Source organism: Ruditapes philippinarum, unplaced genomic scaffold, assembly GCF_026571515.1.
Source record: "Ruditapes philippinarum isolate M1 unplaced genomic scaffold, ASM2657151v2 ctg9621_1_1_1_1, whole genome shotgun sequence".
In the NCBI taxonomy this organism is placed as follows: Eukaryota; Metazoa; Mollusca; class Bivalvia; order Venerida; family Veneridae; genus Ruditapes; species Ruditapes philippinarum.
Genome location: NW_026856262.1, coordinates 18,489 through 46,054, shown reverse-complemented (window position 1 = coordinate 46,054; position 27,566 = coordinate 18,489). Strand labels below are relative to the sequence as shown.

Sequence of the window (27,566 nt, the reverse complement as noted above, 5' to 3'; positions counted from 1 at the left end):
GGATCCTTAGGTGTTCCCCTTTAAAAAAATCAAAAAGTTAAATTTATTGATCTTAAAAGAATAAAATTATCTCTCAGAAGCCACAGGGCTTAAACTTAAGATAATTGTACATAATAGTTTAGCAATATCTTGCACAACACATGGTTGTCATTTCATTTATCTCTGTAATTGGCTTAGTTAACTTAAGAATCTGTATGTATATGGTTTTAGTCATAATTATAAATGTAATGTTCAAAATTCATCTTAGGATATGACCATAAAAATGAAAATTTTAAAATAAATTAAAAAAAAAATCTGACAAAAAGGATTTTTGTTGTCTGAATAATTTCATGTAATGAATCATGATAAACATTAAGGCTTGAAATGTTACTTTCTGGTTTGAAGTTGAATTACCATTGAACAATTTTCTTCTCATTTAGTTTGCCTCCTTACTGTTTAGCTTACAAGATTATCATGTAATCTTCTGTTTTTTATATATATTTAAGACTCTTTAAAGTGACATTATGCTCATATTTTCATAGTCAAGTTGAGCTGAATTGACTTTATATTTCAAAAGATTGACTGTCAAAATGCTGTTTGACCAACAGTTGATATTGGAAAATGTTTAGGATAAAATTATACATCTGCCTAAAATTTAAAAAGACTGCCCCACTCTTTTTATAAACTAAGGGTTATACGTAAATTCTAACGGACATTTACAGAAATTTCATTAGGATCTGTGTGTTATTTATTGTATATGCGAACTTAATCATTTAATTAAAGGGGATTATAGCAAAATGAAAACATATTTTGATCTTCACCCTTTCACTCACTATATACCCTTGGATGGGCATAATGTCACTTTAAAGAAGAAAAAAACAACTCTAAAAGCTTTTAAAGAGGACATAGACTGGGCCTTGGCTGAAGTCTTGAATGGTAAGTAATTTGCTTACCACAGTACTTTGAATGATCAGAATGATCTGATCATGATCTTTTTTCTTGTGACATTGTTTTATCGTAATTAAAGATTTGCATGCAGTCTAATAATTAATTTTAACAAAAAAGATTGTAGTGAATTGAATCTATAATCGTGTGTCATTCTTAAATTGTAATTTGTTTTGTGATATAGTATATATATATTTTATATTTACTGCCACAACATACTAGCCACATAATGATGGACAAGATTGGAGATCATGAAATGCAATTTTGGTGTCATCTTATAAAATGTTCCATATTTATGTGTCTTTTATGGCCTCAGTAAACAAGTCACATAGTGATGCACAAAATTAGAAAGTCATTAAAGCAAGGAATATTTTAATTTACAATTAACTCTGAAAACAGAAATATGTCTTCTATGGCCTCAATTAAATGGCAACATAATGATGGACAAGATTACTAAGTAAGAATGAGCATGGGATAATATTCCATGAATTGTTATCACCAAAATTGTTGTTGTCCTTTAGCAAACCACCAGAGTGAGGAGAGCTGTTCAGATGATACAAATGACACCAATGTTGATGACATAGAAATGCAAGGCAGCAGAACTATTGGATGCGATGATGGTGGCCAGGAACTTCAAGATAACAAGTCTGTTGACGACAATAATTGTGACAGTGAACAAAAAGATAATTCTGACGATGGTTGTAGTGAGTATATTTTAACATTTCAAATTTAATCTTGTCTCCAATTTCAATCTATAGTCTATGTAAGTTTGGTGACAGTAACATATTTTTTCAATATTGATGCATCGTTATTGGCCTTGTTAAAAGAGCCACAAACTGATGGACATGATTGGAAGATCATTGAATGCAATCAATATTTTAAATAAATAACATAATCTGCATTAATGTGTCTATAATGGCCTTTAAAAAACTTGTCACATATAGATGGATAAGACTGGAAAGTATGAAATGAAAGGCAGGTTTCATTTTACAAATTATTCCGTTCTGTAATAATTTGTTTTCTGTGGCTTCTAAGACAAGTCACATAATGATAGACAAAGTTTTCAAAGTGGATTGAAGATCTCTTGATTTAATTCATTTATTCTGTTGTTGTCTTTCAGCAAACACATTTGTGGCGGAGAGTTGTTCAGGTGATTATGACATGAATGATTGTGACATTGAAATTCAAAGCGTAACTTTAGTGGTAACATACAACATCAACGTTACAAATCTGTTGAAAATGATAATTGTGGTGAGTTTCTGTTTTTGATTTGCAAATATTGATCCCATTTTTTCATATTTTACATAAAAAACAATATGTTAATCTGTTTGCTGAGTGAAAAAGTATAAATTATATCTTAAATATTGTGTCTCAAAAAAAAAGTATTTGGTGATACATAATACAGTGTGTGTTTAAGTTTACAATTCATTCTGAATCTTGAGTGTCTCCTTTGGCCTCTAAAATAAGTCACATGAAGATGGACAAGATAGCAAGATCATGAATAGAATTTATGTTTCATTTTACAAGTTATTCTAAATCAATGTGTCTCATAAAGGTACAATAAACTGGCCACATTATGATGAACAAGATTTCAAAATAAGCATGGAATAAAATGCATATTCAATTTATTAACACCAATTGTTATTGTCTCATAGAAATCAAGCAGAATGAGGAGAGCTGTTCAGATGATTCAAATGATGGCAATGATGATGACATAGAAATACAAGACAACACGTTTGTTGACAGAAATGATAGTGACATGGAAATTCAGGAGAACAAATCTGTCAACGACAATGATGGTGACATAGAAATTCAGGACAACAAATCTGTCAATGACAATGATGGTACCTTAAAATTCACATCAAATTTATCAACGGCAATGATGGTGACATAGAAATTCTAAACAACAAATCTGTCAATGACAATGATGGTGACCTTAAAATTCACAACAAATTTATCAACGACAATTATGGTGACATAGAAATTCAGAATAACAAATCTGTCAATGACAATGACGGTGACCTTAAAATTCACAACAAATTTATCAACGGCAATGATGATGACATAAAAATACAAGACAACACGTTTGTTGACAGAAATGATGGTGACATGGAAATTCAGAACAACAAATCAGTCAATGACTATAAAGTTGACATGGAAATTTACATCAACAAATCTGCCGATAGTTATGATAGTGACATAGAAATTCACGACAAATATGTCACCAGCAATGACAGTGGTGAGTTAATGTCTTTTAATTTGAAAACTTATTTTTTTTATCTTTCTTTTACTTTCATAATAGCCTATTAATCTAGTAGTTGGGAGGGAGAATTTTAAATTTGTCTTCAATATATTGTGCCTGTTGTTTGGGTTTTAAGGTTAGGTTTTATGGAACAAACACATACCAATATTTGTGCATTTAATGAATAATATTTGAAAATGATATGAAATACAGTGTGTGTTTAAGTTTACAATACATTCTGAATCTTGAGTGTCGTCTTTGGCCTCTAAAATAAGTCACATGAAGATGGACAAGATAGCAAGATCATGAATAGAATTTATGTTTCATTTTACAAGTTATTCTAAATCAATGTGTCTCATAAAGCTACAATAAATTGGCCACATTATGATGGACAAGATTTCAAAATAAGCATGGAATAAAATGCATATTCAATTTATTAACACCAATTGTTATTGTCTTATAGAAATCAAGCAGAATGAGGAGAGCTGTTCAGATGATTCAAATGATGGCAATGATGATGACATAGAAATACAAGACAACACGTTTGTTGACAGAAATGATGGTGACATGGAAATTCAGGAGAACAAATCTGTCAACGACAATGATGGTGACATAGAAATTCAGGACAACAAATCTGTCAATGACAATGATGGTGACCTTAAAATTCACAACAAATTTATCAACGGCAATGATGGTGACATAGAAATTCTAAACAACAAATCTGTCAATGACAATGATGGTGACCTTAAAATTCACAACAAATTTATCAACGACAATGATGGTGACATAGAAATTCAGAACAACAAATCTGTCAATGACAATGATGGTGACCTTAAAATTCACAACAATATTACCAACGGCAATGATGATGACATAGAAATACAAGACAACACGTTTGTTGACAGAAATGATGGTGACATGGAAATTCAGAACAACAAATCAGTCAATGACTATAAAGTTGACATGGAAATTTACATCAACAAATCTGCCGATAGTAATGATATTGACATAGAAATTCACGACAAATATGTCACCAGCAATGACAGTGGTGAGTTAATGTCTTTAAATTTGAAAACTTATTTTTTTATCCTTCTTTTACTTTTCATAATAGCCTATTAATCTAGTAGTTGGGAGGGAGAATTTTAAATTTGTCTTCAATATATTGTGCCTGTTGTTTGGGTTTTAAGGTTTAGGTTTTATGGAACAAACACATACCAATATTTGTGCATTTAATGAATAATATTTGAAAATGATATGAAATACAGTGTGTGTTTAAGTTTACAATACATTCTGAATCTTAAGTGTCTTCTTTGGCCTCTAAAATAAGTCACATGAAGATGGACAAGATAGCAAGATCATGAATAGAATTTATGTTTCATTTTACAAGTTATTCTAAATCAATGTGTCTCATAAAGCTACAATAAATTGGCCACATTATGATGGACAAGATTTCAAAATAAGCATGGAATAAAATGCATATTCAATTTATTAACACCAATTGTTATTGTCTAATAGAAATCAAACAGAATGAGGAGAGCTGTTCAGATGATTCAAATGATGGCAATGATGATGACATAGAAATACAAGACAACACGTTTGTTGACGGTAATGATGGTGACATGGAAATTCAGAACAAGAAATCTGTTGACAGTGATAATGGTGGTGAGTTAATGTTTGATAATAAAGTTTTAGTAGTGTTTTTAGTCAAAAGTATGATTGAATAGATCTGAATATGCCATGTCAACTTGCATGTTGTGAATAATACATGGCATATTAATGGGATATTTATAGCCATGAAAAAGCCACATATTGATGGACATGATTAAAAGGGATCATAGATGTATATGCTTCGGATTTGTTAACATTATACTTGTAAACTTGGTGTTTTGTTAGCAGACATACAACACAATGAAGGATATGAATATGATCATTTTAGAAAACTGACTATTATTTAATCATTATTGTCATGATGGTCTTAAGTTATACCCTGTATGCAAATTCAAATGCATCAATATAAAGTCACTTATATTGAAATCCATACGTTCTGACAGTTACTCATGTTTTTTTTTTCAGAGTCTGACTTCAGCTATGATGATGCTAAAGATGAAGATTATGTCTTGCCTTCAGACATTGATTCAGACGAAGAGTTTTGTCCAGCACCAGACATGTCAAAGTATCTGAAGAAACATGTTGAAACCAAGATTTTGTTTGAAAATGTTAATGAATCAGCAGATTGCCTTGGTTGCTGCTCTGTTCCAGACATCCAGAAGAAAACTGCTGCGGCCAAGAATATGTACAAGAGAGTTACTGAATCAGCAGATTCACTTGATAGTAATTGTTATGTTCAAGGCATTGGAAATGATGCTACTGTTCCCCTGGAAAATGTAAGCGATTTAGAACTGAAAAGGTTAGATGAGGACAAAATTATCAGAGATGTGAATTTAAGAAAAATTTACATGCGAAAGCACATGAAATTGTCCGGAAAGCAAAGTCAACAGATGCGGAAAAAAACTACTGAAAGAATATATAACAATTACAACTGTTGTTTTTATTGCTCTAGATTTGTACAACACATAAGCACACACATGAAAACTCACAGAAACATAGATGCTGTGCGAAACATAATGAAAATGACGAACCCAGATTTCAGTACAATAAGAAAGCTAGGAGATGATAAAAATAATCAAAAAGTAGTGGAGATGAAAGAGGGTGAGTTTCTCATTGCCCGTCGACCAACGAACAACTACTTGGATGTTCAACAATATGGGCCTTGTCCCCATTGTAGGGAATGGCTCCAACTTAATGGTTTAAAGAAGCACATTCACCAGTGTTTGAAAGGAAGCTCTGAGGATGAAATAAAAGAGAGTGTAGGCAACTGTGTCTTGAAATCCCAAAGTCATGGCTGGATTTATATCTTCAAAAACCAGCAAGGTCATGAGAGAAGAGGTCTTGCCAGCAATGAAGAGAGATACTGTTCGACATGCTGTTATAAATTACAAACTCATACTAATGCTTGGAGAAAATTGGTTGAGACGAAATGTTGACAATGTTGAAAAGAGAAAATACTATGCCAGTCAGCATATGCGACTTGTAGCAAAAATGTTGCTTGAGTTGAGAAAAATGAAGGAGTATGAGGAAGGAAATGTAACTGAACAAAATAATGATGACACAGAAACTGCACTCTGGGAGTTTCTGAAACCAGGTTGTTTTGACAAGATTGTTGATGCTTCCCTTCAAGTTTCATTGCCAGATATGGATGACATGAGTGAAATGAAAGCACCCAGTAATGCTATCAAATTGAAGTATGATCTGAAACGATTGGTCAATATGAAGTATGCCTTTCTGATGAAAACAAACCAAGAAGGCAGAGAAGTCTCTGATTGTAAATCGTTCCTGGAGCTAATGAATTTAGAATGGAGTGAAAGAGTAACAAAGATTGCCAGGACTGTCCTGCAGAAGAGAAAGTACATAGAAAGCAAAGACTTGCCTTCACCTGATGACATTGAAAAGTTGACTAAATATCTTGTGTCACAATTAGAGTCTATGGAACTGATCCCAGACAATTACATGAAAATTAATGCTCTGTGTCAAACACGCTTGATGATGTATAACAAAAGGCGTTCAGGAGAACTTGAAGTAATTAGGTAAGTGATTCAATAAGCAAGTACATTTATTACATATAGTAAGCTTAAAAATTTGTGTTCAGATAGCTTTCCTTTTTTCGAATAGGTGAACTTAAAATAATATTTTTTTTTGCAAAAGATTAAATAAAAGGATACGTTAATTGGACTGAACAGTGGTATGTTGTCGGGTGGAAAGAGATCAAAACCAGAATGCTCAGTATATATGCAAACAGTGCGAGGAGCCTATGTGTCAATATCCATGCTTCAAGAGGTGACATACACTTGAAGAATACCGTGTATTATGCACACAGGAACTGCACCAGTCATAGAATATTCCTTAATTACTACAATAAAGGTGTTATCTTTATCCTACTTTTAATTTATTTCAATCAAATGCATTTCGATAAAAAAAGCCAGTACCGATTCTACCCTGGAATATCAAATGTCTATATACCAGTATTATAAAAATGAAAAAATAAATCTGACCTTTTCCTTGAGAGCATTTTACCACAACTATACTTTCTTTTTTTGGCCTGATAGCTAGTTACAGCAAAAAAAATCAATAATTTGTTCTTCAGTCACGGTCAATTATGAGTGAAGGTCAAGGTCTATCTGGTTTACTTACATACCTTAATAATTTTATTTAGTGCCCATCCTCTAATAGACGCCCACCCCCCCCCCATAATTTGGACAAAAATGGCCATTTTTCAGCCCAAGTTGAAAACTTAACTGCCCCTTTTACAATTGAGCTTACCTTTACAATTCAAGTTTCCTTATTTCCGTTTTCACGTAGGAACAAACTTCCCTTTTCTTGTCTTTTTTTCCGTAAAGTTTATATATACACGGTATTCAATGCCACCACCTTTTACAAAAGTTTCTTTTGATGACAAATGCGGTTCTCCAAGTATTTCGGCACTGATTTCAACAATAAGTCCAACTTTGAATAATTTTGTAAGAGGCTGGCATAATCCCTCCGGTATATGGCCAACAACAGATCCATTATTTTTTATGATAATTGCGCTATCACTATGTTCATTTTCTGGTTCCAAATTACACTGAAGTATAGTTCCGACTGGGCATGTATATTTGTAAACGTGATATCCCTTAATAACAGATTTTATAGACACAAGCATAGGGGTTGCCATAATTCAATGTGTTTTGTGTATAAGATATACATGTATAAAAATATCCATTCCAAGATGCCAAAACTCACACGCCTATTTCATTACGTCAGCAAAGTCAACGTGCGTGGTTCAATGTATTGGGCCCCAACATGGGTTCTGATTAATATTATTTTAAACAATAGACGATTGTCTTTTTATATCAAAATCCCGCATCAATCCCTTAAAGAACATATATGCTTGTGTCAGTAAAATCGGTTAGAACTATTCTTACTTTTTTTAACATCATGGGAAACACGAGTCATATACTGTGAAATTTAAAATAAATGTCGCTAAATTAAATGCAAAAGACCACATTATTTCGGAAACAAGTAGAAACTTCGCCATTGATTGAAAAAATAAGAGAATGGATTAAACAGTTCGATGATGGACGATTCGGAGAAAGGTGTCTGGAAACATCTCCCGGGCGCTGGACGAAAAGTGAAAAATGAACAGTTAGACAGGGATATTTTTGAATGGTTAAGTGAACGAAGATCGAGTTGCATACGAACTACCGGCAAGCAGCTGATCCTGGAAGTGCAGCGGCGGTTCATTGTGAGTGGGGATCTCACATTTAAGGGCAGCCGTGGATGGCTACAAAAGTGGATGAAGCGCCATTCGTTTCGTTGCGTGAAAAGACGACCGTAGCACAATGAATATCAGAACATATTGAAAACAAGATAGTCTCATTTCACAAATTTGTTATTCGAATGAGGAAATTGCGGAGCTATCCAATGAAATGCATTGGAAACATGGACGAAACAGCGGTGTACTTTGACATGCCTGGAAATTCCACTCTTCACCATAAGGGTGAGAAATCCGTCATTATACACACAACAGGGCACGAAAAAGAGAAAGTGACGATAATGCTTGCTGCTATGGCTGACGGCCAGAAATTAACGCCAGTGGTCATTCTTAAAGGAAAAAGAGACCCCCCTGCTTCCGACGTACCACCGGACATTTTTAGCAGAAGACAATTTTCTTAGCGCTCAAAGAGTAAATAAATAACCAATTATTAGGCTGTCGAACGTATTATTAGTACGTACTGTCTCAACAGTTACAACTTTGGTTAGCTAAGACCCTTGAGAGTTATGCATAAAACTGTTATAAGGCTAGCCATAAATCTTTCATTGACCTTATCAAGGGTTAGTATTTCGTACTGTGACGCTGTATGATCTATCAGTAGCTTTTTCGAAAAAAAATATATTTATGAAAAACAAAAATAGTGCTTTAGGGAGCACTATTTAGTAAAAGTTGTCAACTGCTGACATCACATCAGGTATAATAATACATACTATCAACCTGAGAAGAAATACTGTTGCTTAAAGTGGCTGACACTTGGGAAACAGTATTCGTCAAATGCTTTATTGTTTATGATTTATTAGTTCAAATGTACTTCTCTAATTTTTTTTCAGAATACATGCTGAGGTAGAACAGTTTACAAAGGGTCTCTGTTCATTAAATTTTGGATTTTTAACAGATTTCTTACATATAGGGAAGGATTGCAGTCAGTTCTTTGTCAGCACAAAGAAACACTGTCAGTGTCCAAGTTCAGGGAGATGTGGACAATCAATTACAATCCTAAAGGTTCATATGTATAAATGTACTGTAGAATGCTTGATTATTGTTTGTAATTGTAATAGTACTAATGTTAAGTACTTGTAATAGTACTTTATATAATAGTTATCCGTAAATTACAGTTTACTTTAATTAGATGATAGGATATGTTTTTTGTTTGTGGCCTGTAGTTCGTATTATGATATATACATATGGCATACACCAAATACAATATTTTCAGTCTTATTAATTAAGCCAGTATAGATAAATACAGGATACATGTATAAAAGCTGAAATTGATCTTCGGCTTCACTACAAAAATGTTTGTTTTAGAAATAATAAATAATTAATGTCATAGCAAAATGACTACCATATTCCTATATGGATGGCATCTTAATACATTTATTTTACACATAAGGAGCAATGTATTATCATCTAACTTACAAATTTTCAGACAGTATTGCTGCCAAAACGAAGTCAAATTGAGCAAATGATTACAAGAACGAAATCAAAAAGGCAGTAGCAAACTTCTGCTGAAACCTCAGAGACAGTGCACAATAAAACATTCATTCCATTCACAACAAGAAGTAACATCAATAGTGGTCAATAAAGGTCTTGTGACACAAGTTCCACCACGGAAAATGAATCAACACTTATACATAGAGAAATGGACAGTGGAAATCCCACAAATGTTGTAACCCAAGTTCAAGAAATATTTACTGGATGTCACAATGTGCATACCACACAGCCTGACTATGACTAAGAGTTCTAAAATGTCACATCTGTGGAAATTTCCTCAAATGCAAAGTTACCACTGACAGAGCCTATTTATCAAATGAAGGTGCAAATGATCACAATGTCTTGTAGTGACAATGTCTTGTAGTGCCTTTACTTACAGTAAATATACTACATTATTAATATTACAGGGCTTTGGTTGATGGAAGAGTTGGAGTCATTTTCTCTTTGATCTTGGCTTGTGACTTCCAAACTATAATACTTCTCTTTCTTTTCTTATATAATGTGACTTCCAATGTCTCATATCTTGTAGTCTCTGACTTCCAAATTTTGGATATTCTTATGATTTATAGATTTTTGAAAAATTAAATGTTGATTAAGTATAAACATTTATATGATGATAGTTTTTTCTATAACAATTTATCATGTATGATTATAAAGAATTCACCAACACTTTTCATATATCATTCTTTTACAGTTTGCTGTCTTGTAGTGTACTAAATACTTTTAACATAATTATTCACTTTAAGTCCTTTTGTCTTTATAATGAGAAACAGGCCTATATTAATTTTAGTGTCATCATTATGTACCACTGCAAAAAAAGTTATAATTGATGAAGTTGAGAAAATGCCAGTATGGAAAGGAAACCAGAAAGCCTGAGTTCAAAGTTGATTGGTATAAAGAGTTCCCCTGCCTGTGGATTGATATACAGAGAAAGGCGGGACAGTGTTGAAATGTGCCACTGTAGTCATTGATTTATACCAGAAAGTCAGCTTTGGTAACAAAGAAGAAACAGTACCACCACCTGGACTTAAGAACTGCAGTAAGTCACAGTCTATTGGCAGATATATTTAGAAGAGACAGGTTACTACTGTCCTGAAAACGTGCGAACCACTTGCTGGAAGTGCATGTTACTATTAAACTTCCTTGACATTGCACAACCTGCAAGTACCTTGCAAAAGTACATGAGATAAAAATAGGGACTGTTCATGGTTGTGTGGTGTACATTATACAATGAGCACTTGTGTAAGGATGTGTGCCATCTAGAATACCATGACCAGTAGATATATATGATAGTGTTTAAGATTCAGCACCAAATTATTAAGTGAGATTCAAGTAAGAAATTTAATCTATCAATTAATTTATCTTTTATTCTCAACCACATCACACCATGATTAATGAGATGTTATCAAGACTTGCACTCATTAAAAATTGATTAATGAATAAAAAGTTCTGCAATATTTTCATTAAAAACTGTTCCAAAATCTGGTTATGATATCATTCTCCATTAGTACTTCATCACCTTTATACAATATTTGTGTCATATATAGAGGGTAGTTACAGTCTCACTTACTTCAATAACAGATAGTTTTATAAAAAAAAAACCAGAATGTTACTTTTGACAAAATTGGAAATACATGTATACAATAAACTAAAAATTGAATCAGAAATTTTTGCAAATCTGAAGAATTTTTCATACTTTCTATAATTTAAATACAATTGAGTTTTTTTGTTGTTTTCTTTTGTTTGGCTTTGGAATCTTTAATTTTTTTAGCTCATTTAAATCAACTTCTTTTTGCAAATATTTCGGATCCTCAACTTAACTTAGAGCATGCAGTAACAATCTAACAAGTACAGAATATGGAGGTCATCATTTCATTGCCCCATTTTTTTTATAAATCTGAACAATCCTACCTTTTCTCTTCTTCTTTATAAAAAGGAATTATTGCACCTGTTAAAGTCAATCACAATATAGCTTTTTTTCCAAAATTGTTCCTGTTCCCTGTTTTCTTCTATTTTCAGATACTTGTTTTCAGTCACAATTGTTCCATCTTGTTGCCAGTTTATCCCAAATGAATATTTAACTAATGAAAAATTCCTAATAAGATTTCAGATTTTACATATTCCGCAACACATTTTAGATGATTACATTGAGTGTCTATTACATGTACTCTTGAAATATTTGCTTCAAGCTTTTAGTTTGGTTCCATTCTATATTAAAGTGCATCAGCATGACACTGTTACTGATAAAATGTACCTCATGAAACTTTCATTGATTATTTTTTAATGTCTGTTACTCTATAAATGTTCCCTCATATCTTTCCGTTTCCATCCTAGATTTAAGTACATAAGCTTGAACACCTAGTGTAGTAATACTGATAGTGTACCTCATTAAACTTTATTGATTACTTTGAATGTCCATTACTCTTGAATTGTCCCCTCCTAGCTTTTAGTTTGGTTCCATCCTAGATTTAAGTACATCAGCTTGAACACTTAGAGTAGTATTACGGATTAAATGTACCTCATTAAACTTTATTTATTACTTTGAATGTCCGTTACTCTTGAAATGTTCTCTCCTAGCTTACAGTTTCCATCCTAGATTTAAGTACATCGGCTTGAACACCTAGTGTAGTAATACTGATAAAATGTACCTCATTAAATGTTAATGATTACTTTGAATGTCTCTTACTCTTGAAATGTTCTATCCTAGCTTTCAGTTTATAAATTTCAGTGTTCTGTTACAAAGCAAAGCTGTTCTGGACACACAGCATTTTGTTAATGTTTTTTTTTCTGCTTAGATTACAGTTAATCAACCTGGACACAAAGTTTTCTGTTCCTATGAAGATAGTCCATCTTGAATTTCTATCTATTTGCTCTGTTGCTGACCTTAGTTTCAGTCTATAAATTTGAACATGAAGTATTTGGTTACTGACAGATGACATTGTTACTGTCTATACAAATGTATATCATTAAATTAATTTGAGCATCCAGCTTTCTGTTACAGTCTAAGTGTTTCAGCATATATTTCAGTAAATCACTTAAGCAACTTAAAAAGTCACATGTCCTACCTCTGTTGAAATACTCCTGTACTCAACTCCTTGCTGGTGTTACATACAAAAAGTTGAGTAATTGGTTTATTTGTAGGTTTTCCTATTGTGACTCCAGTTTAACAACTCCAGTTCAAGAACTTGATCTATCCTGTTTTGTATCATGTCAAAATTTTGCAGTCAACCAAAGACTGTTTTTTAATTGCACATTTCCAATGCTCCCTGTTCTTTCCCGTGAAATAGACCATCATGTAATATGTATAAGGTTGTCTTTTCTTTTCCATGACTACTTTCAAACTGGATTTTGCCATTCAATCTGAAAAAAACATCAACATTTGTTTACATCTTTTTTATATGTTACATGCATGTTAAAAGAATTTTGTCAGTCTCATTTCAAGAATCTTCTCTGACTAGAGGTCTGAAAACATACTGAGCAATCTTAAAGATATATTATGCTTAAATTTGACATTTGAAATTACTGATAATTGCTACATGTACATGTGCACTCAGGGAATTTTTTTTTTTTCTAATTCTACACACTACATATAAATGTAATATGAATATGAAGTGTCATTAAGAACTAGCAAGTTTTTTTTTTAAGAAATGACAGTTTTAACTTTCTCTTATTCATAGAAGGCATATTCAGTACAAAATGAAATTACCTAGATTTCAATAAATTTCTACTATAAAAGTATTTTACCAAACAATAAGCAAGGTAAATAAATCTTCAATAAACATTTACAAAATTTTGAAAATCTAAATTACATTTTTTTTTCATTGTAGACAAAAGTAATATTCTACAAACTAAAATTAAGTTGAATGAACTGCTTTAATATCAGCATTTCATTTACCTCTTAAGAATATAATTACAAATCTGTTCCTTATAAGAATCAATCCCATTATCTTCCACTGTTCTTAAATACATGTGAATCTTCCAAGTTTACATGTACCTGCAACAAAAAGAAAAATTTTGAATTATACAAAATAAACTAGAACTATCACTAAATGTGATTAATACCCCCGCAAGACTGCTTCGGAAATGAGGATGTAACTAGTAACAGAATATCTTGTAAAAGAATTGAAATAAGTGTTATGATTGTGGGCAATTAAAGATAGTTGTGTATTTTGTATGTTGCATTTCCTTTCAATGTGGTTGACCATAAATGAAGTTTTATTGAATTACACTGTAATAAGTCCAGAAAGACAAGGAAAAGGAACAAAGGGCAATAACTAATGAAGATGGAGTTATGGTTATTGTACACTACACTTCCTCTCATTGCGCTTGACCAGTGTATTAAGTTGTATTGAATTCCAACTACTAGTTTTCAAGTTATGCACTGGACAAAAAAAGTAACAATGGGCAATAACTGTAACAAGTCCAAATAGAGTTATGGTGCTTGTGCACTGCACTTCATCTCACCACCCTTGACCATTGTATAAAGTTTCATTGAATTCCAACCATTAATTTTCAAGTTATGCACTGGTCAATAAAAAGTAACAAAGTGCAAAAGCTTTAAATTGGTCAAGAAAGAGTTACGGTTTCTGTGAACTGAGCTTCCTCTCAATATACTTGACCATTGTATGAAATAGTATTGAATTCCAACTGGTAGTTTTCAAGTTATGCTCTGGACAAGAAAAAAGCAATGGAAAAGTAACAAAGGGCAATAACTCTATAATTACTCTGGACAGAGTTAAAGTTCTTATGCACTGCACTTCCTCTTATTGTGCTTGACCATTGTATGAAGTTGTTTTGAATTCCAACCAGTACGTTTTAAGTTATGCTACGGACAAGGAAAAGTATCAAGGGCAATAACTCTGTAATTTGTCAAAATGGAGTTATGGTTCTTATGCAAGCCAGTTCCTCTTAAGTTGCTTTAAAACTGTATTAAGTTGTACTGAATTCCAACCAGTAGTTTTCAAGTTATGCTCAGGAAGGAAAAAGAACAAAGGGCAATAACTCTGTAAATAGTCAAAATGGAGTTATGGTCTTTATGCACTGCACTTCCTCTTAATGTCCTTGACCATTGTATGAAGTTATATTGAATTCCAACCATTGGTCTTCAAGTTATGCTCCGGACAAGGAAAATGCAACAGACTGCTGGACCCACCGACCGACCACCGCATGACTCCTATATACTACCCCCAAACTTTGTTTCAGGGGTATAAAAATTAAATCAATATCAAATCCCAAGGGTGATACATTAACTGGAGCAGCAACTTAACTGTGCAACAACTTATTTATTGAGGCCCCTCCATGCCAAAATGGTTAAGGTTGATGACTACTTGTGCCTCACTGTAAAATTAGGGTCCCACCTAAGACATTTAATTTTTTCATGTAAAAGGAAGCTATCCTGCCAGCTTTTGAAAGGTTTGTGGTTTTACATAGGTTCCAGCGATTAGGATGGGCCAAATATTGAACCAAGGTGCACAAGTTTTGTAAAGGTCAATTAGGCAATGCTACAAGCTTAATAATCTATACATGTATAAGCTCTTGACATTGTAGTTTTACACTTACACTAAAAAATATAAATGTGTTTTCCTATATAATTTTAAAAAAATCTAGTAATCTAAGAAATCTAAATCCCCCCCCCCTAAAGTGGTGGGGATAAAAAAATCAAACTGCAGACGCCATTTTTATTGTAATACTGTCAAATGAAAACTTATGTCTATGTATAAAACTTTACCGAACATGTATGATGAATCGATTCTGTAACAACAGCAGCATTCGATGGTGTTTTATACATACATATTCAGTAATGTTTTATACTTTGCCATGAGGTTGACATTTTAGCCGAGTGCACAAAGTCATGTGCGTTAGAATTTTTAAATGAAAAAAGTATTCAGGTTATGTTGAAGATTAGATATATTAAAAGAATGAAAAGTACTATAAACATTTTCTTACAGTATGTAAATGAATAAAGCCAATTATACTGGTACAGACTGGTAAAAATGTAATAAATTTTAGTCTCATATTTGATTTTTACAATGTCTGTCCGTCAAAATGCAGGGCAAGTACATTTTATGAAAGGTGAGTAAATTTGAAGGGTCAGTTGCTCTGCAACCTAGAAAATTTCATCGAGGCCTGATGCTCAAACTAAAACATGGGGGAGCATTTTGTTGGTGACATTTCAGCATTTTATCATTCAAGCACCTTGTCCAGTATATACCTGAATATGGTATTTACATGCAATTAAATGCTTGTATGGCTGTATGCATGCTTTTTTTATGCCCCGGTCACATAATCACGGATAATGCCACGGAAGAGCTACGGTCTAATGGTTCGCAGATTACTACAGAAATGTGAAATTCCGTAGTCCGCTATGGTTCCGGTACGGACACACAACGATATGAGTAAGGAGTTCGAGGGATTTACCACCAAAAGCCCCGGGAGAGACATGGATTGTTACCGACCGACACGGTTTGATTCGAAGGGACACGAATCAGGACGGACACACTACGGATACACTACGGTCTGCTACGGTATAAGCACGGGTTAGTACAAATAGTATATATTAAAGGGGGCTCATATTTCACTTTTTTTTTGGGGGGGGGGGGGTTTGACACATTTAAGATGAACACAAAGGTTTTTTTTTATCAATGTGATCATATTTACTTCCCAGGTCCGATAGTTGTGCTTTAGGTTTCTCCAAGCCCAAAATAGGTATATTTTCCCCTAAAAATGCTTATATTTTCCCCTTAAATGCCCTGTGCACATTCTTCAACAAAACCATGACTTTACAGCAGCTGAAAGCTGTCCCTATAGATAGCCTCTGCTAAGTACCAATCATGTTAAATTGAACAGGCTGGTGAAAATGCCTGATCAGACTTAAGACATAAAATATCATATTTCTAGAAAAGTAATAAATATGTTTCTTTCTCACTTGTTTAGTTTATTAAGCATTTATATACATGTATGATATAAATCCAGAGCTCCAGATAGCGTGCGTATAAGTGTAAAATACGCATGGAAAATCTAAAATACGCATCACTTTCAAAATTCGTGCGTCAAAGTTACGCACAACAAAATGAAAATACGCTTGTATGTCAAAATTTAAGCGTAAAAGAATAGAAGTGTAAACATTTGATATTCAGTTAGAGGATGTTTTGAGCATAAAAATACAATATATTTCCATTTTATTGCATTGAAAACTAAAAGTTCTATTGTCAACAAGGCATGTTAAAAACGAAAGTAGCAGGAAGTACAGAAGAGCAGAAGAGTGTAACTCCCGTAGATCAACCTGTGAAATTATTGATATAAATTTTTGCCAGATAATCATCGTAGGAGTTAACATAGTATTAAGTTTGTTTAGGCATCTATTGACATGCTTATGTCTCAATATAAACAAAAATATATTTTAATTTCTTTCACTTTTGTTGTTGAAACAAAATAACATGTTTTCCACCTGCAGTTTTGAACTCAATATTTTCGTACCCAGTCTACAGTTACGGACAATTTTCTCTCAGACCAATACTTTTTTTAAGGAAAGATAAAAAATCTTGTTGTTTTTTTCTTCAATTCTAATTTCAACTATAATTGTTCAAACTGGAGCATATGATAAGCTACATGCCAACAGAAATAAAGAAATAAAAATATTGACTCCTAGAAAAAATATATTTATTTAAGGGCTTTTAATAGTGGAAGTTTGGGAGTCATTTACTCCTTCATTTTGGCATGTGACTTCCGAAAATCTAATACATTTCCTTCTTTACCAATATAATGTGACTTCCAATATCAGAGATTTTGAAGTCTTTGACTTCCAAATTTTGAAAATTGAAGCCCTGATAATTTTGCTGTGTATCCCAGGTACGTATATTAACGGTATCCGCAACTCTATACAGTAAATCAATAACGGTAAATTATGCTGTCGTGGCAGATAATCCATCCAGACTGCCGATCGTTATTGATTTTTATCGACGATTAAGCGGTATGATATTTGACCTTGGTTATTTAAATTACCGTCAACATGTTATTTTCTGTTCAATTTTTTAAAAGTAACATATTCTAGAAAGCTGAAAAATAGATATTTTCAAATATATATTTTTATTAATCAGTGCGTTGAGTATGAAGAAAATTACAACGAGTTAAACACAGATTGTTTGTTTTTTTTTGTCTCCCGATTATGTCAAAACTTCAGTAAAAATTATGATCCCCTCTCCGAACAAATATAAGATTTTTTCGTCATTTATGGTCCAAATTTCGCAAAATACCTATCAAAAGAAAACTGAGAATTTGATCTTTTTAACCGTGTAATTATCATTTACAAAGCTAAATTATTTCCGGAATTATAACGAGTAAAAACGCAACTTTTACTACCAGCCAAATCGCGACTGCACTCGAAAGAATTTTATATACATGTAGTAACAAGTTATTATTGTTTTGTCATTTTTGGCCGAAATTTGTGAAACAATATTTATAAAAAAAAACTTATAAACTGTAGTTTAAAATTTTTATTTTTCAATTTCTTTTGCGTATCTAAAATAAATGCGGGTAAGATATCGTGAAGAATCACATTGCCAAAATCATCTTGCATATTTCGAACACAACTTTTACCATATATTTAACTTATAAAGCCCTTTATATTTTTTATTTGAACATTGTTTTAAAGAATGGTATTATCTATCTATCTTTTTTTTTAAATGAAATAAAAGTATGATTATATAATTTTCAAACTGCACCAGAAAAGAGCTCTTATAAAAATGTTTGTTTTTCTGAAAAACGGCCTAAACATTTTTTGTTATAAAAGTATTGTGAAAAATAAGTACATTGTACCATCATAATTGATGTTTGCTGCAGATTCAGTAATTGATTTAATCACGGTTATTAATGTGCATCTATTTAATTGTTCAATTGTGATAGTTTTCACACTTTATCTATCAGTCGGTCCTGTTTGAAACTGCTTTTTAGTGGGTAAGGCTAGATTGTAATTACTATATCCAGTTGTTTTTATTTATTTAAAACATATTCTCTGTGTTGCTTTCTATACAATTATATTGAGTAAACTGTTTCACCACTACATATGTCAGAATCTTTTCAGGTTGTCTTAAATGAACGTACAGGTTTTACAGAGAATAGACATAACAAGCAATTATCATAGTATTGCAAGCAATCCATAAGTCCCCTACCGGATAGAACCCCATCAGCATTCTGAAGGGCCATTGGCCATTCACTAATGTGTAAATTTTTCTCTATTTTAAGTAAATTTGTTGGAAATGTTCTTTAAAAGTGATCACAGGAAAAAGTTTTTATGAACAGACAGACAGACGAACTGAAGGACACTCTAAAGTTAATATTTGAAACATCCCTGTTACCAAAATATAACATTTTAAAAAGCAAAATTCTTAAAGAGGAGATAACTCTGGAATTAAAGATGCGATTTCATAAAAAGTTTCAGCTCTTTTTGACAAGTCACAAATATTGTTATATTTTGCCATGTTTTAAGCCTATTTGTTGCCAAGGCAACAATATTTTTTCAAAAATAGGGGGAACTGATAAGACCTGCATAATCTCAAGATTGCCATCTACCCATATGTCAAGTTTCATAAAAATATTTCCAGTACTTTTTGAGATACCACTGGATTCAGTTTATGTGTAAAATTTGCCATATTTTCAGTCTATGTGTTGCCATAGCAACCAGAATTTTCATTATAGGAAGAAAAGAAAAAGACGTGTATAATCTCCAGACTGCCATCTACACATATTACAAATTTCATAAAAATATTTCTATTACTTTTTGCGTAAACACTGGATCCAGTTTATGTGTAAAAATTGCCATATTTTCAGTCTATTTGACGCCATAGCAACCAGAATTTTCAACATAGGAAGAAAAGAAAAAGACGTGCATAATCTCCATACTGCAATCTATCCATATATCAAGTTTCATAAAAATATTTCCAGTACTTTTTGCGTTATCACTGGATCCAGTTTATGTGTAAAATTTGCCATATTTTCAGCCTATTTGTTGCCATAGCAACCAGAATTTTCAACATAGGAAGAAAAGAAAAAGACGTGCATAATCTCCATACTGCCATCTATCCATATATCAAGTTTCATAAAAATATTTTCAGTACTTTTCAAGTTATCGCGGGATCCAGTTTTGTGGACTGACGGACTGACAGACAGACGGACAGACGGACGGAGGGTAAACCTAAAGTCCCCTCCGGTAAACCGGTAGGGGACTAATTAAAGGTATTGGAAATGAAAAAAGAAATAAAAAAGAAAACACATAAGTTTTGCCTTTTATTTTATAACTTGATTTAAATAAAACTTCAATAGAATCGCACTGGCTATAAAATGACTGTTTATGTGTTTTCATTTAGTGTCACTTTATTCCCGAAATTTATTTGACACTTCTGGGACTCTCCTGGCACAAGCTGCAAATCTTTGAACTTTTGGGCTGTATCATCATTCAGTGAAATTGTCGTGCTGATCTACCACTTGAAACAAGTACATTTGTTACGATCTGAAATAGATGAAATGACATTTAATATAAATATTTTGTTTTATTAACACAGAATAACCAGGTACGTATGTTAATATACGTACCTGGAATAACTAACAAAAAAGAAATTGAATATAACTTCTGAGTAAATGAGAAAAAAATGGAGGAAAAAAATTCATCCATTTTCAAAAAGACATAGCATCAAAATTACTCGTCTGAAAATTGTAAATAATATCATAAACCATTAACTATGATGTAGTGACTAACTTTTCAGCTTTCATTTATATTTTAAAGGTCTTTAAATACCTCTGATGCTTCGGCTAAAATAGGTCGTGAATTTAATTTTGCACCACAAAAATTTACCAATTTCCTTCAAATTCCATGCCACAAAAACAATAGAACAGATGATAAAGGAGTGTTGAAAGTACCTTCACGACATACTTTAATTTATTTTAAACCGATTTGTGCAAGTTTAGTCAGTTTTTCTTCCTGTGGTTTAAGCCTGATGACTCAATAGATTTTATACGTGTTCTCTCGTTTCAAACAAACTTTCCGCCATTTTGTAAATCTCATTTATCCGGAGTGGAATATTTCCAACCCGATTTACGCCATTGAAAGCGTGAACTAGTAAAACTTTACATACATAACAAAGAAATAAGACTAACCTGTCATTATTTCTTGAGTATTTGGTGCAGATGTCCATAAATTAGCGCTTAATAAACATATTTTTTCATGAACTGAAATTGTTGCCTTCCGCCATCCATTAATGTTTTTCGTAGCATGTGTGCATGCGCATAAATGGCACGACACCAATCACGGTCTAAAATCTAGTTGCAGATACCGTTAATATACGTACCTGTGTATCCTAAACTTGAGTTCCAGTATACTCTGGAAAAAATTCTGGAAGTCTGACTTTACAGGGCATGTTTTGTATTGCTTCACATTGAATCAGTATTTTAGTTTTAAAGGTTTTTCTAAAAAAAGAAAATAAACAAACAAATAAACAAAAACAATAAGTTTAATTTGTTTATAAAAAATGCAAAATGCTTTTTTAACAGATTTTACCCTTTAATTTTTTTCAATTTTACATTTTACCCCTCACTCTAAATTTTGAGGGGTAAAAACCCCTTGGCCAAAAAAATTATCTGGAGCTCTGTAAATCAAAATGAAAATATTTTGGTTATCTTTTATTTTCTAAGAATTATTTCACCCTTTTCCTTATCTGGAAACTGACATACATGCCATAACTTCCCGGATGCCCGGGATTGTCCCGGAAATCAGATGTCTGTCCCGGAGATGTCCCGGGCATCGATTTGATCCCGCAAAAAAAAATCATGATATTTTGCAAAATTTTCATAAATTTTCTTAAATCAAATCTCGCACATTTCACCTCTAGATCGTAAAACATAATCTGACCTGGTACACATAATACACAGGAACGTTGACACTTACAAGTTTACAATATACAGCCCCCCCCCCCCCAATTATCGACTGTCGATTCCCCTCGGCAATAGATTCTTCATGCATCGGCAATTAACATTCTCTGTTGAATTCGGCAGCGTTTAATGGTCGGGTTAATTAATTGTTTACGGCCCTTACCAATAATCCCCGATATTCATTAATTTTTAGATCAATCGCTAAATTGCCGAAAGTCTAATTATTACAAACAATGTAAATATATCTATCAAATAAAAAAAATAAAGGTGTCAAATAAATCACCTTGCTGTGTTTGTTTTTATGACTGGAAGAATTGCATTACGTGACATGTAGTAATTATCATGACTTTAAGATATAACGGGCGAACAACATGGCTGCGCCCATTCACCGGGTTTATAACTTACAACTTACTTGCTTTTAGGGAATAATGAATTAAATAAAGAAATACTTTTAAAATGATAAATATGTCGACCTAAAAGACAACTTATAAAACTAGTAAGTTAACTGTTTATCATTAAAATTCAGGAGAAAGTCGTCCTAATTTAATAACGTTATACGATTGACACCCCCCCCCCCCCTTTTCCACAACTGCCTACACATCCATTATTGCCGCGATGAAAAGTGTCCCGGAAAGCTGTCCAAAAATTATGGCATGTATGGGAAACAAAATATATAAAGTTCATAAAAATTATGTTGTAATGCAAAATTCTAAGTAGAAATGTGTCCAACAACTTCATTTTGCTCTGGATTATTGCGCCAGTACCTTTCTTCTATTTATTTGGATTAAATATTCTGTTTATTGCATTTATATTTAGATAATTCTTTGACACTGCACATTATAATTTGAAGTTTTCTTTGAAAGCTGAATGAAATGTATGTTGACAGATGTTGGCGCAATGAATAAGAGCATAAAAAATTATTTAACCTAATAGGCTATTTTGTTTTACACTTTGTATAAGTAACATATTTTTAAGGACTTGAAAAATTATGTGTTATACAAACATAAAAAAGGGAAATAATTCCCACAAAATTGAGTTGCGAAATATTTTTATTTCTGTTAAGGTCAAACATAATTCTTAATAAACAAACAAATTTGAAAAGAAATATCTTTATTACTTTCTAGAAATATGACTTTTTATGTCATAAGCCAATCGGGCATTTTCACTAGTCAAAATATATTGACGTGCCAAAGCTTGATTCTGAGATATTTTCGTTCTGGGGCAGAATCTCGCTTTAACGTCAAAACCAAAAGGAGACCTTTCTGTGGTGAAACGTGGATTTCGATGTAAATGTGAAAATGCAGACAATTTAAACTAAGAATTTATTCAACAATACAATTTTAAGGAATTAACAGCACAAAAAGTGCCAGACTATCAACTTAGAATAAAGTAAACCACGTTAGTTTCATTTCACCGTCTCATTTGTGTAACAACACCGCCATATTGTGATGTTGCTACAGTAATGTAACATGTACGCTAAAAATCGATATTGTTCGGTACGTGCGTGAATGTTGTCATTTTCTTTTGCGTGGCTAAAAAAATATGTAAAAACTATTAAAAAGTGGATTTTTTTCTTAAATGATGTTATTATTAATTATATTTATTGCTACAATAAAATAAAATAAATCGCCAGGAAATTATCTTTAAATATTTTTGTAATTCATGATAGAAATCTTTAAAATGATGCGGGGGAACTTTTAATTTAGTCCTCTTTTTTATAAATATGTTTATTAAAGGTTAAGGATAAACAAAATACTGTATTTCATTAAAATGTAAATTGTCATCACTCTGTAGTATTATCTATGTTAGTATAATTATGTTAGTCACAAACTTGCTGAGTATTAAAAACAGCAAATCTTTCCTATAGGAAAGTTTGTGTTTTCAACGTGCATTACGCTATGAAAGAATTCAAATTGTAAATTCTTGCGTTAATGTTTCATTCCTCAAACTGTTTTCAGAAAAATAAAACTCTTTACTCCGAGCACCCATTTTTCGTTTGTCTGTATCTGAAAGAACCTGTGTACATGTACCATTTATCCGTGTAATAAAAGACTTTTATCATAGCATGCCGTAATGGCCTGGATATTTGGTGTTGTTTAAGCGATGTTCCAGAAAAGTTTTGCAGAAAAGTTTTGTCCGGTATAGAAAATATATTCAACCTAATATTTATTTTTAAAATGTGTCAACTACATGTATTCCACAACACCGACACCGGAACACTGGCCAATATACACTTCGGAAATGTTGACACTATTAATAATTGATGCGCAGTCCTGTTTCTTCCTTACTTAATTTCTTTGTGTCAACTATAAATTTATAAGATTAAGTTTTAAAATGAATAAATTAGATTTTTTTTAAATTCGAGCCGTGATTCCTTTCCGGAATCAGTTAAACAATTTTCCATGCTGACACGGTTCAAATTGAGAAGAAGTTATTTTTAGATTGTCTTAGTTACATGTATTTATTTTTCAATTTATAATTATAAATATACTTGATGATTTTATTTCAAAGACGATAATTTTATGCTTAAATTACTTTCTATAATACATTTATGAAGGTTGTTTTAAACGGTGTTAAGAATTTAAATGTGTTACGGTCCCGAGTTTCCTCAGTACATTTTCCGGCTTACCAATACGCTTTGAATTTACGCAAGATATGCCAACTTTTTAAGTTTTGAGTTGTGGCATTTAATTATTAGGAACTTTATTTCTGGTTTTCTTCTAAATTTACTGGAAGGTTAAAATCTTAATTTTTGTTCTTTATCAAAAACTCAAAAAAAAAAAAAAAAAAAAAAAAATAGAAAAAAGAGCTGAGAGGCGCCGTGATTTATTACCGATTTTATTAGTTCGTTTTCCAAAGCAACACCTTTTATATTTGGGCAGTAACAATCTGTATCATAGTATGTTTAAAATGAGTAATAGTGTTGAATAACCCTTAAATCTTATAAGATTGGACAAGAATCAAAGAAATCACAGACGCTTGGGGTGTGAAGCTAAAAACGCCTTTAAAATCCAAATAAAATGTATATGGAGCCACGTTTGAATTTGTCGAAAGATTTTGTAGATGGAGTAAAACGGCGACAATCTTGATTTTTATTTTGCCAGTTGCGTTGTTTATATTACCGTTGAAGTTTAAAATTGACCATCATCTTGAAGATTTATATCTTTTGTGTCGATGGACGAAAGGATTTTGTGTAAATATTGGAAACAGAATAAAATACATGGTGTTTTTGACGGCAGGTGTGCGGATTTTTTCTGGCGAACATTTTTATCTTGTGTAATATTATAGACGTTGAAATATATTTTTTTTTCAAATCGGCTTATATTTAGTTTTTTATATATATATATGATCAGTACATGTGCTGGTATTGACAATTATACATTTTATTTGGATTTTAAAGCTCCACACCCAAAGTGTCTGTGAAAGAAATTAGCGGCGCAGCGTTTTGTTTTATGTAACATGGTAAATAACCGCGTTGATTCTTCAAATCTCACCTCGCCATGCATGTATTTTATAAAAGAAAAATAATTTCTTAGCATAAAAGTCAATTGTATGGGATAAATATTTACTGTATACCAACATTATGAAAGACTTTTGCAAAACAAAACAAAAAACAATAACAACAGCAAAATAAGACGGGGGCAACCTGTTTCATGAAATAAATTTCCGAGTATTTTTTCTCTGCTACATGTACCGGTCATTTTAAAACAATTTTCATACCTTCGTTTGTGTGTGTCTTTTTCTTTCTAAAAAACATCTTCTGAAAGCTTTTTGGATAAAACTATCCAGAATTATGGGCCTGCGTGGATAAGATATAAAAAAAGAAATTTACGTGGAATTTTGTTTTCGCACATACATGTATAATGTCGAGGCACCGCGTTTCACGCTTATTCGTTTTATTATTGATAAAAATTATTTTGAACATTGAAAGTATCGTTTAATAGTTAATCAACCCGATTATAAATAACAGACTGTTAAATTCCTTAGAATGGTGTTTTCTCGTAGTCGCAAAGGCGCAAGGAATCCGTACGTTGCTGTTTAAACATATAAACCTCACGTTTCTGCTCTTATCATATCCCTATTTCCATCATAATCGTGGAAAAAAATCTATAGATACCAATAGGTCCCATGTCTTATATTTACTTGGAAAGCTGACCAAAATATTTTTTTTATAAACAAGAAACGGTTTAGTGAGGAGTCCATTTACAGAGTAGCTTTTCTATAAAAGATAATAATGATTTTGTTATTTCTAAGAACGCTCTGACAATAACGAATGTGGTGCATCTGCTCCAATAAAATAATATTTTCATCCTATCATAATTATTAATTTTTGCATAAATAAATGTCTTAAATATAACATTTAACTTGATATTTTACCAAGAGTGTTTCGTCGTTTCTCAGTAACGCAGTACCGCATACACACCAGTGTAGTTATCAACAGCGTATTTGTCACGTGACATTAGCGGCGATGTCTTTATTTTGATGGTGCATGTGTTTACTTTTCTATCAAAATCTTTATGTTAGGAAGATTTTCACAAATAAAACATGAAATTGATGTAGAAATGAATGATCTTTAAAGGTATCGTAACAAATTTATTCAAATATGAATTCTCATACGATTTTACACGGTCCAAAGCTTGCGCTCAAAATCCCGGCGCAAATTTCACCACAGAAAAGGTACTTTTTATGTTGTACGTAGAGGCGAGATATTGCCCAGACACGAAAATAGCACAATATCTCGTCGCGCAGTACAATTAGTTGGACTAGCATTTTCACCAGCCTGTTGAATTGAAACCAATGTGTGGGTAAATTCCATAGTTAGTTGTTGGAAATTGATTTCCCCCTTTTCTGATCTATATTTATATATATATATCATGCTATATTTTCCCATTGTAATGTATGTAAGAATTTAGTAAATGCACACGTTTTCTTTGGTTCGAATTATTTTGATTACGAATCGTCAATAAACCTCAAATGAGTAAGCGTAAATATTGCTGCATGTATTGTCATGCCAATATGCTAAAACAAGATTTGACGATGTAGTTTGATAATCCTCTTTGCATGCAAAACATACTTACTTTCTTCTGTAATAGCTGTTGTCAGAAGGCAATCGAGTTACTGAAAGTTCAATTTTGGGAAGTAAGACTGTAAGGGATAAACAACGTTTTTTCTGTAGCCGAACCAATCGTAGTCTGGTTCCCGTCGTACTATAAATTCTACTGAACGCAGAGGAACGCAGAGAAAAGGGCAGGTAATCCAGACTAAACCAATCGCTGTATTCGGTATTTCCCGCCAAACTTCGGTAAATACGGCGGTTGAACATGGTCAAATGCTATCCTTCTTCTAAGCATTGTATACACATTGGTCTCTCAAACATCGTCAGTAAGACCGGTGTACACAATGTCTTCAAAGGCATTATTTTCAAAAATATTGAAACAGAGACTATGTTGACAATAATGTCATAACCAGAAACACAATGATAAATAATGATAAATTTTAACTGACACGTTAAACACAAAAGCATAATAATAATTTATTCATTTAATGAATATCTTATTAAATTCAACTAGACAAGATTTTCCATTAGAACAGAAAGTCACCTGATGTATCAAATCCTTTCAC

General features: G+C 32.3%; 2 protein-coding genes and 1 long non-coding RNA gene across 3 annotated transcripts; 2 read left to right on the top strand and 1 right to left on the bottom strand.

The window, feature by feature from the left end:
* Positions 1–1,396: 1,396 nt before the first annotated feature.
* Positions 1,397–2,818, top strand: LOC132746020 (protein PFC0760c-like). The gene is made up of 3 exons (XM_060735067.1): positions 1,397–1,628; positions 2,045–2,175; positions 2,591–2,818. Exons 1-3 carry the CDS (start codon positions 1,409–1,411, stop codon positions 2,816–2,818), a joined length of 579 nt encoding a protein of 192 aa, XP_060591050.1. The 5' UTR covers positions 1,397–1,408.
* LOC132746019 (protein PFC0760c-like) lies at positions 2,118–6,210 on the top strand. Its single transcript, XM_060735066.1, has 5 exons — positions 2,118–2,175; positions 2,580–3,163; positions 3,630–4,214; positions 4,682–4,828; positions 5,240–6,210. Exons 2-5 carry the CDS (start codon positions 3,034–3,036, stop codon positions 6,208–6,210), a joined length of 1,833 nt encoding a protein of 610 aa, XP_060591049.1. The 5' UTR covers positions 2,118–2,175; positions 2,580–3,033.
* A 3,927-nt stretch (positions 6,211–10,137) lies between these two features.
* LOC132746023 (uncharacterized) lies at positions 10,138–27,120 on the bottom strand. Its single transcript, XR_009627931.1, has 3 exons — positions 27,023–27,120; positions 13,921–14,019; positions 10,138–13,385 (listed from the first exon to the last, which is right to left on the bottom strand). It is a non-coding gene; the product is annotated as an uncharacterized LOC132746023 (long non-coding RNA).
* Between the last annotated feature and the right edge of the window lie 446 nt (positions 27,121–27,566).

Coding starts and splice junctions, on each gene's coding strand:
- LOC132746020 (XM_060735067.1), top strand. CDS start 1,409: ATGAATTGTTATCACCAAAATTGTTGTTGTCCTTTAGCAAACCACCAG. Junction 1,629..2,044: donor TAATTCTGACGATGGTTGTA/GTGAGTATATTT, acceptor GTTGTCTTTCAG/CAAACACATTTGTGGCGGAG. Junction 2,176..2,590: donor TGTTGAAAATGATAATTGTG/GTGAGTTTCTGT, acceptor GAAATCAAGCAG/AATGAGGAGAGCTGTTCAGA.
- LOC132746019 (XM_060735066.1), top strand. CDS start 3,034: ATGGAAATTCAGAACAACAAATCAGTCAATGACTATAAAGTTGACATG. Junction 3,164..3,629: donor TGTCACCAGCAATGACAGTG/GTGAGTTAATGT, acceptor ATTGTCTTATAG/AAATCAAGCAGAATGAGGAG. Junction 4,215..4,681: donor TGTCACCAGCAATGACAGTG/GTGAGTTAATGT, acceptor ATTGTCTAATAG/AAATCAAACAGAATGAGGAG.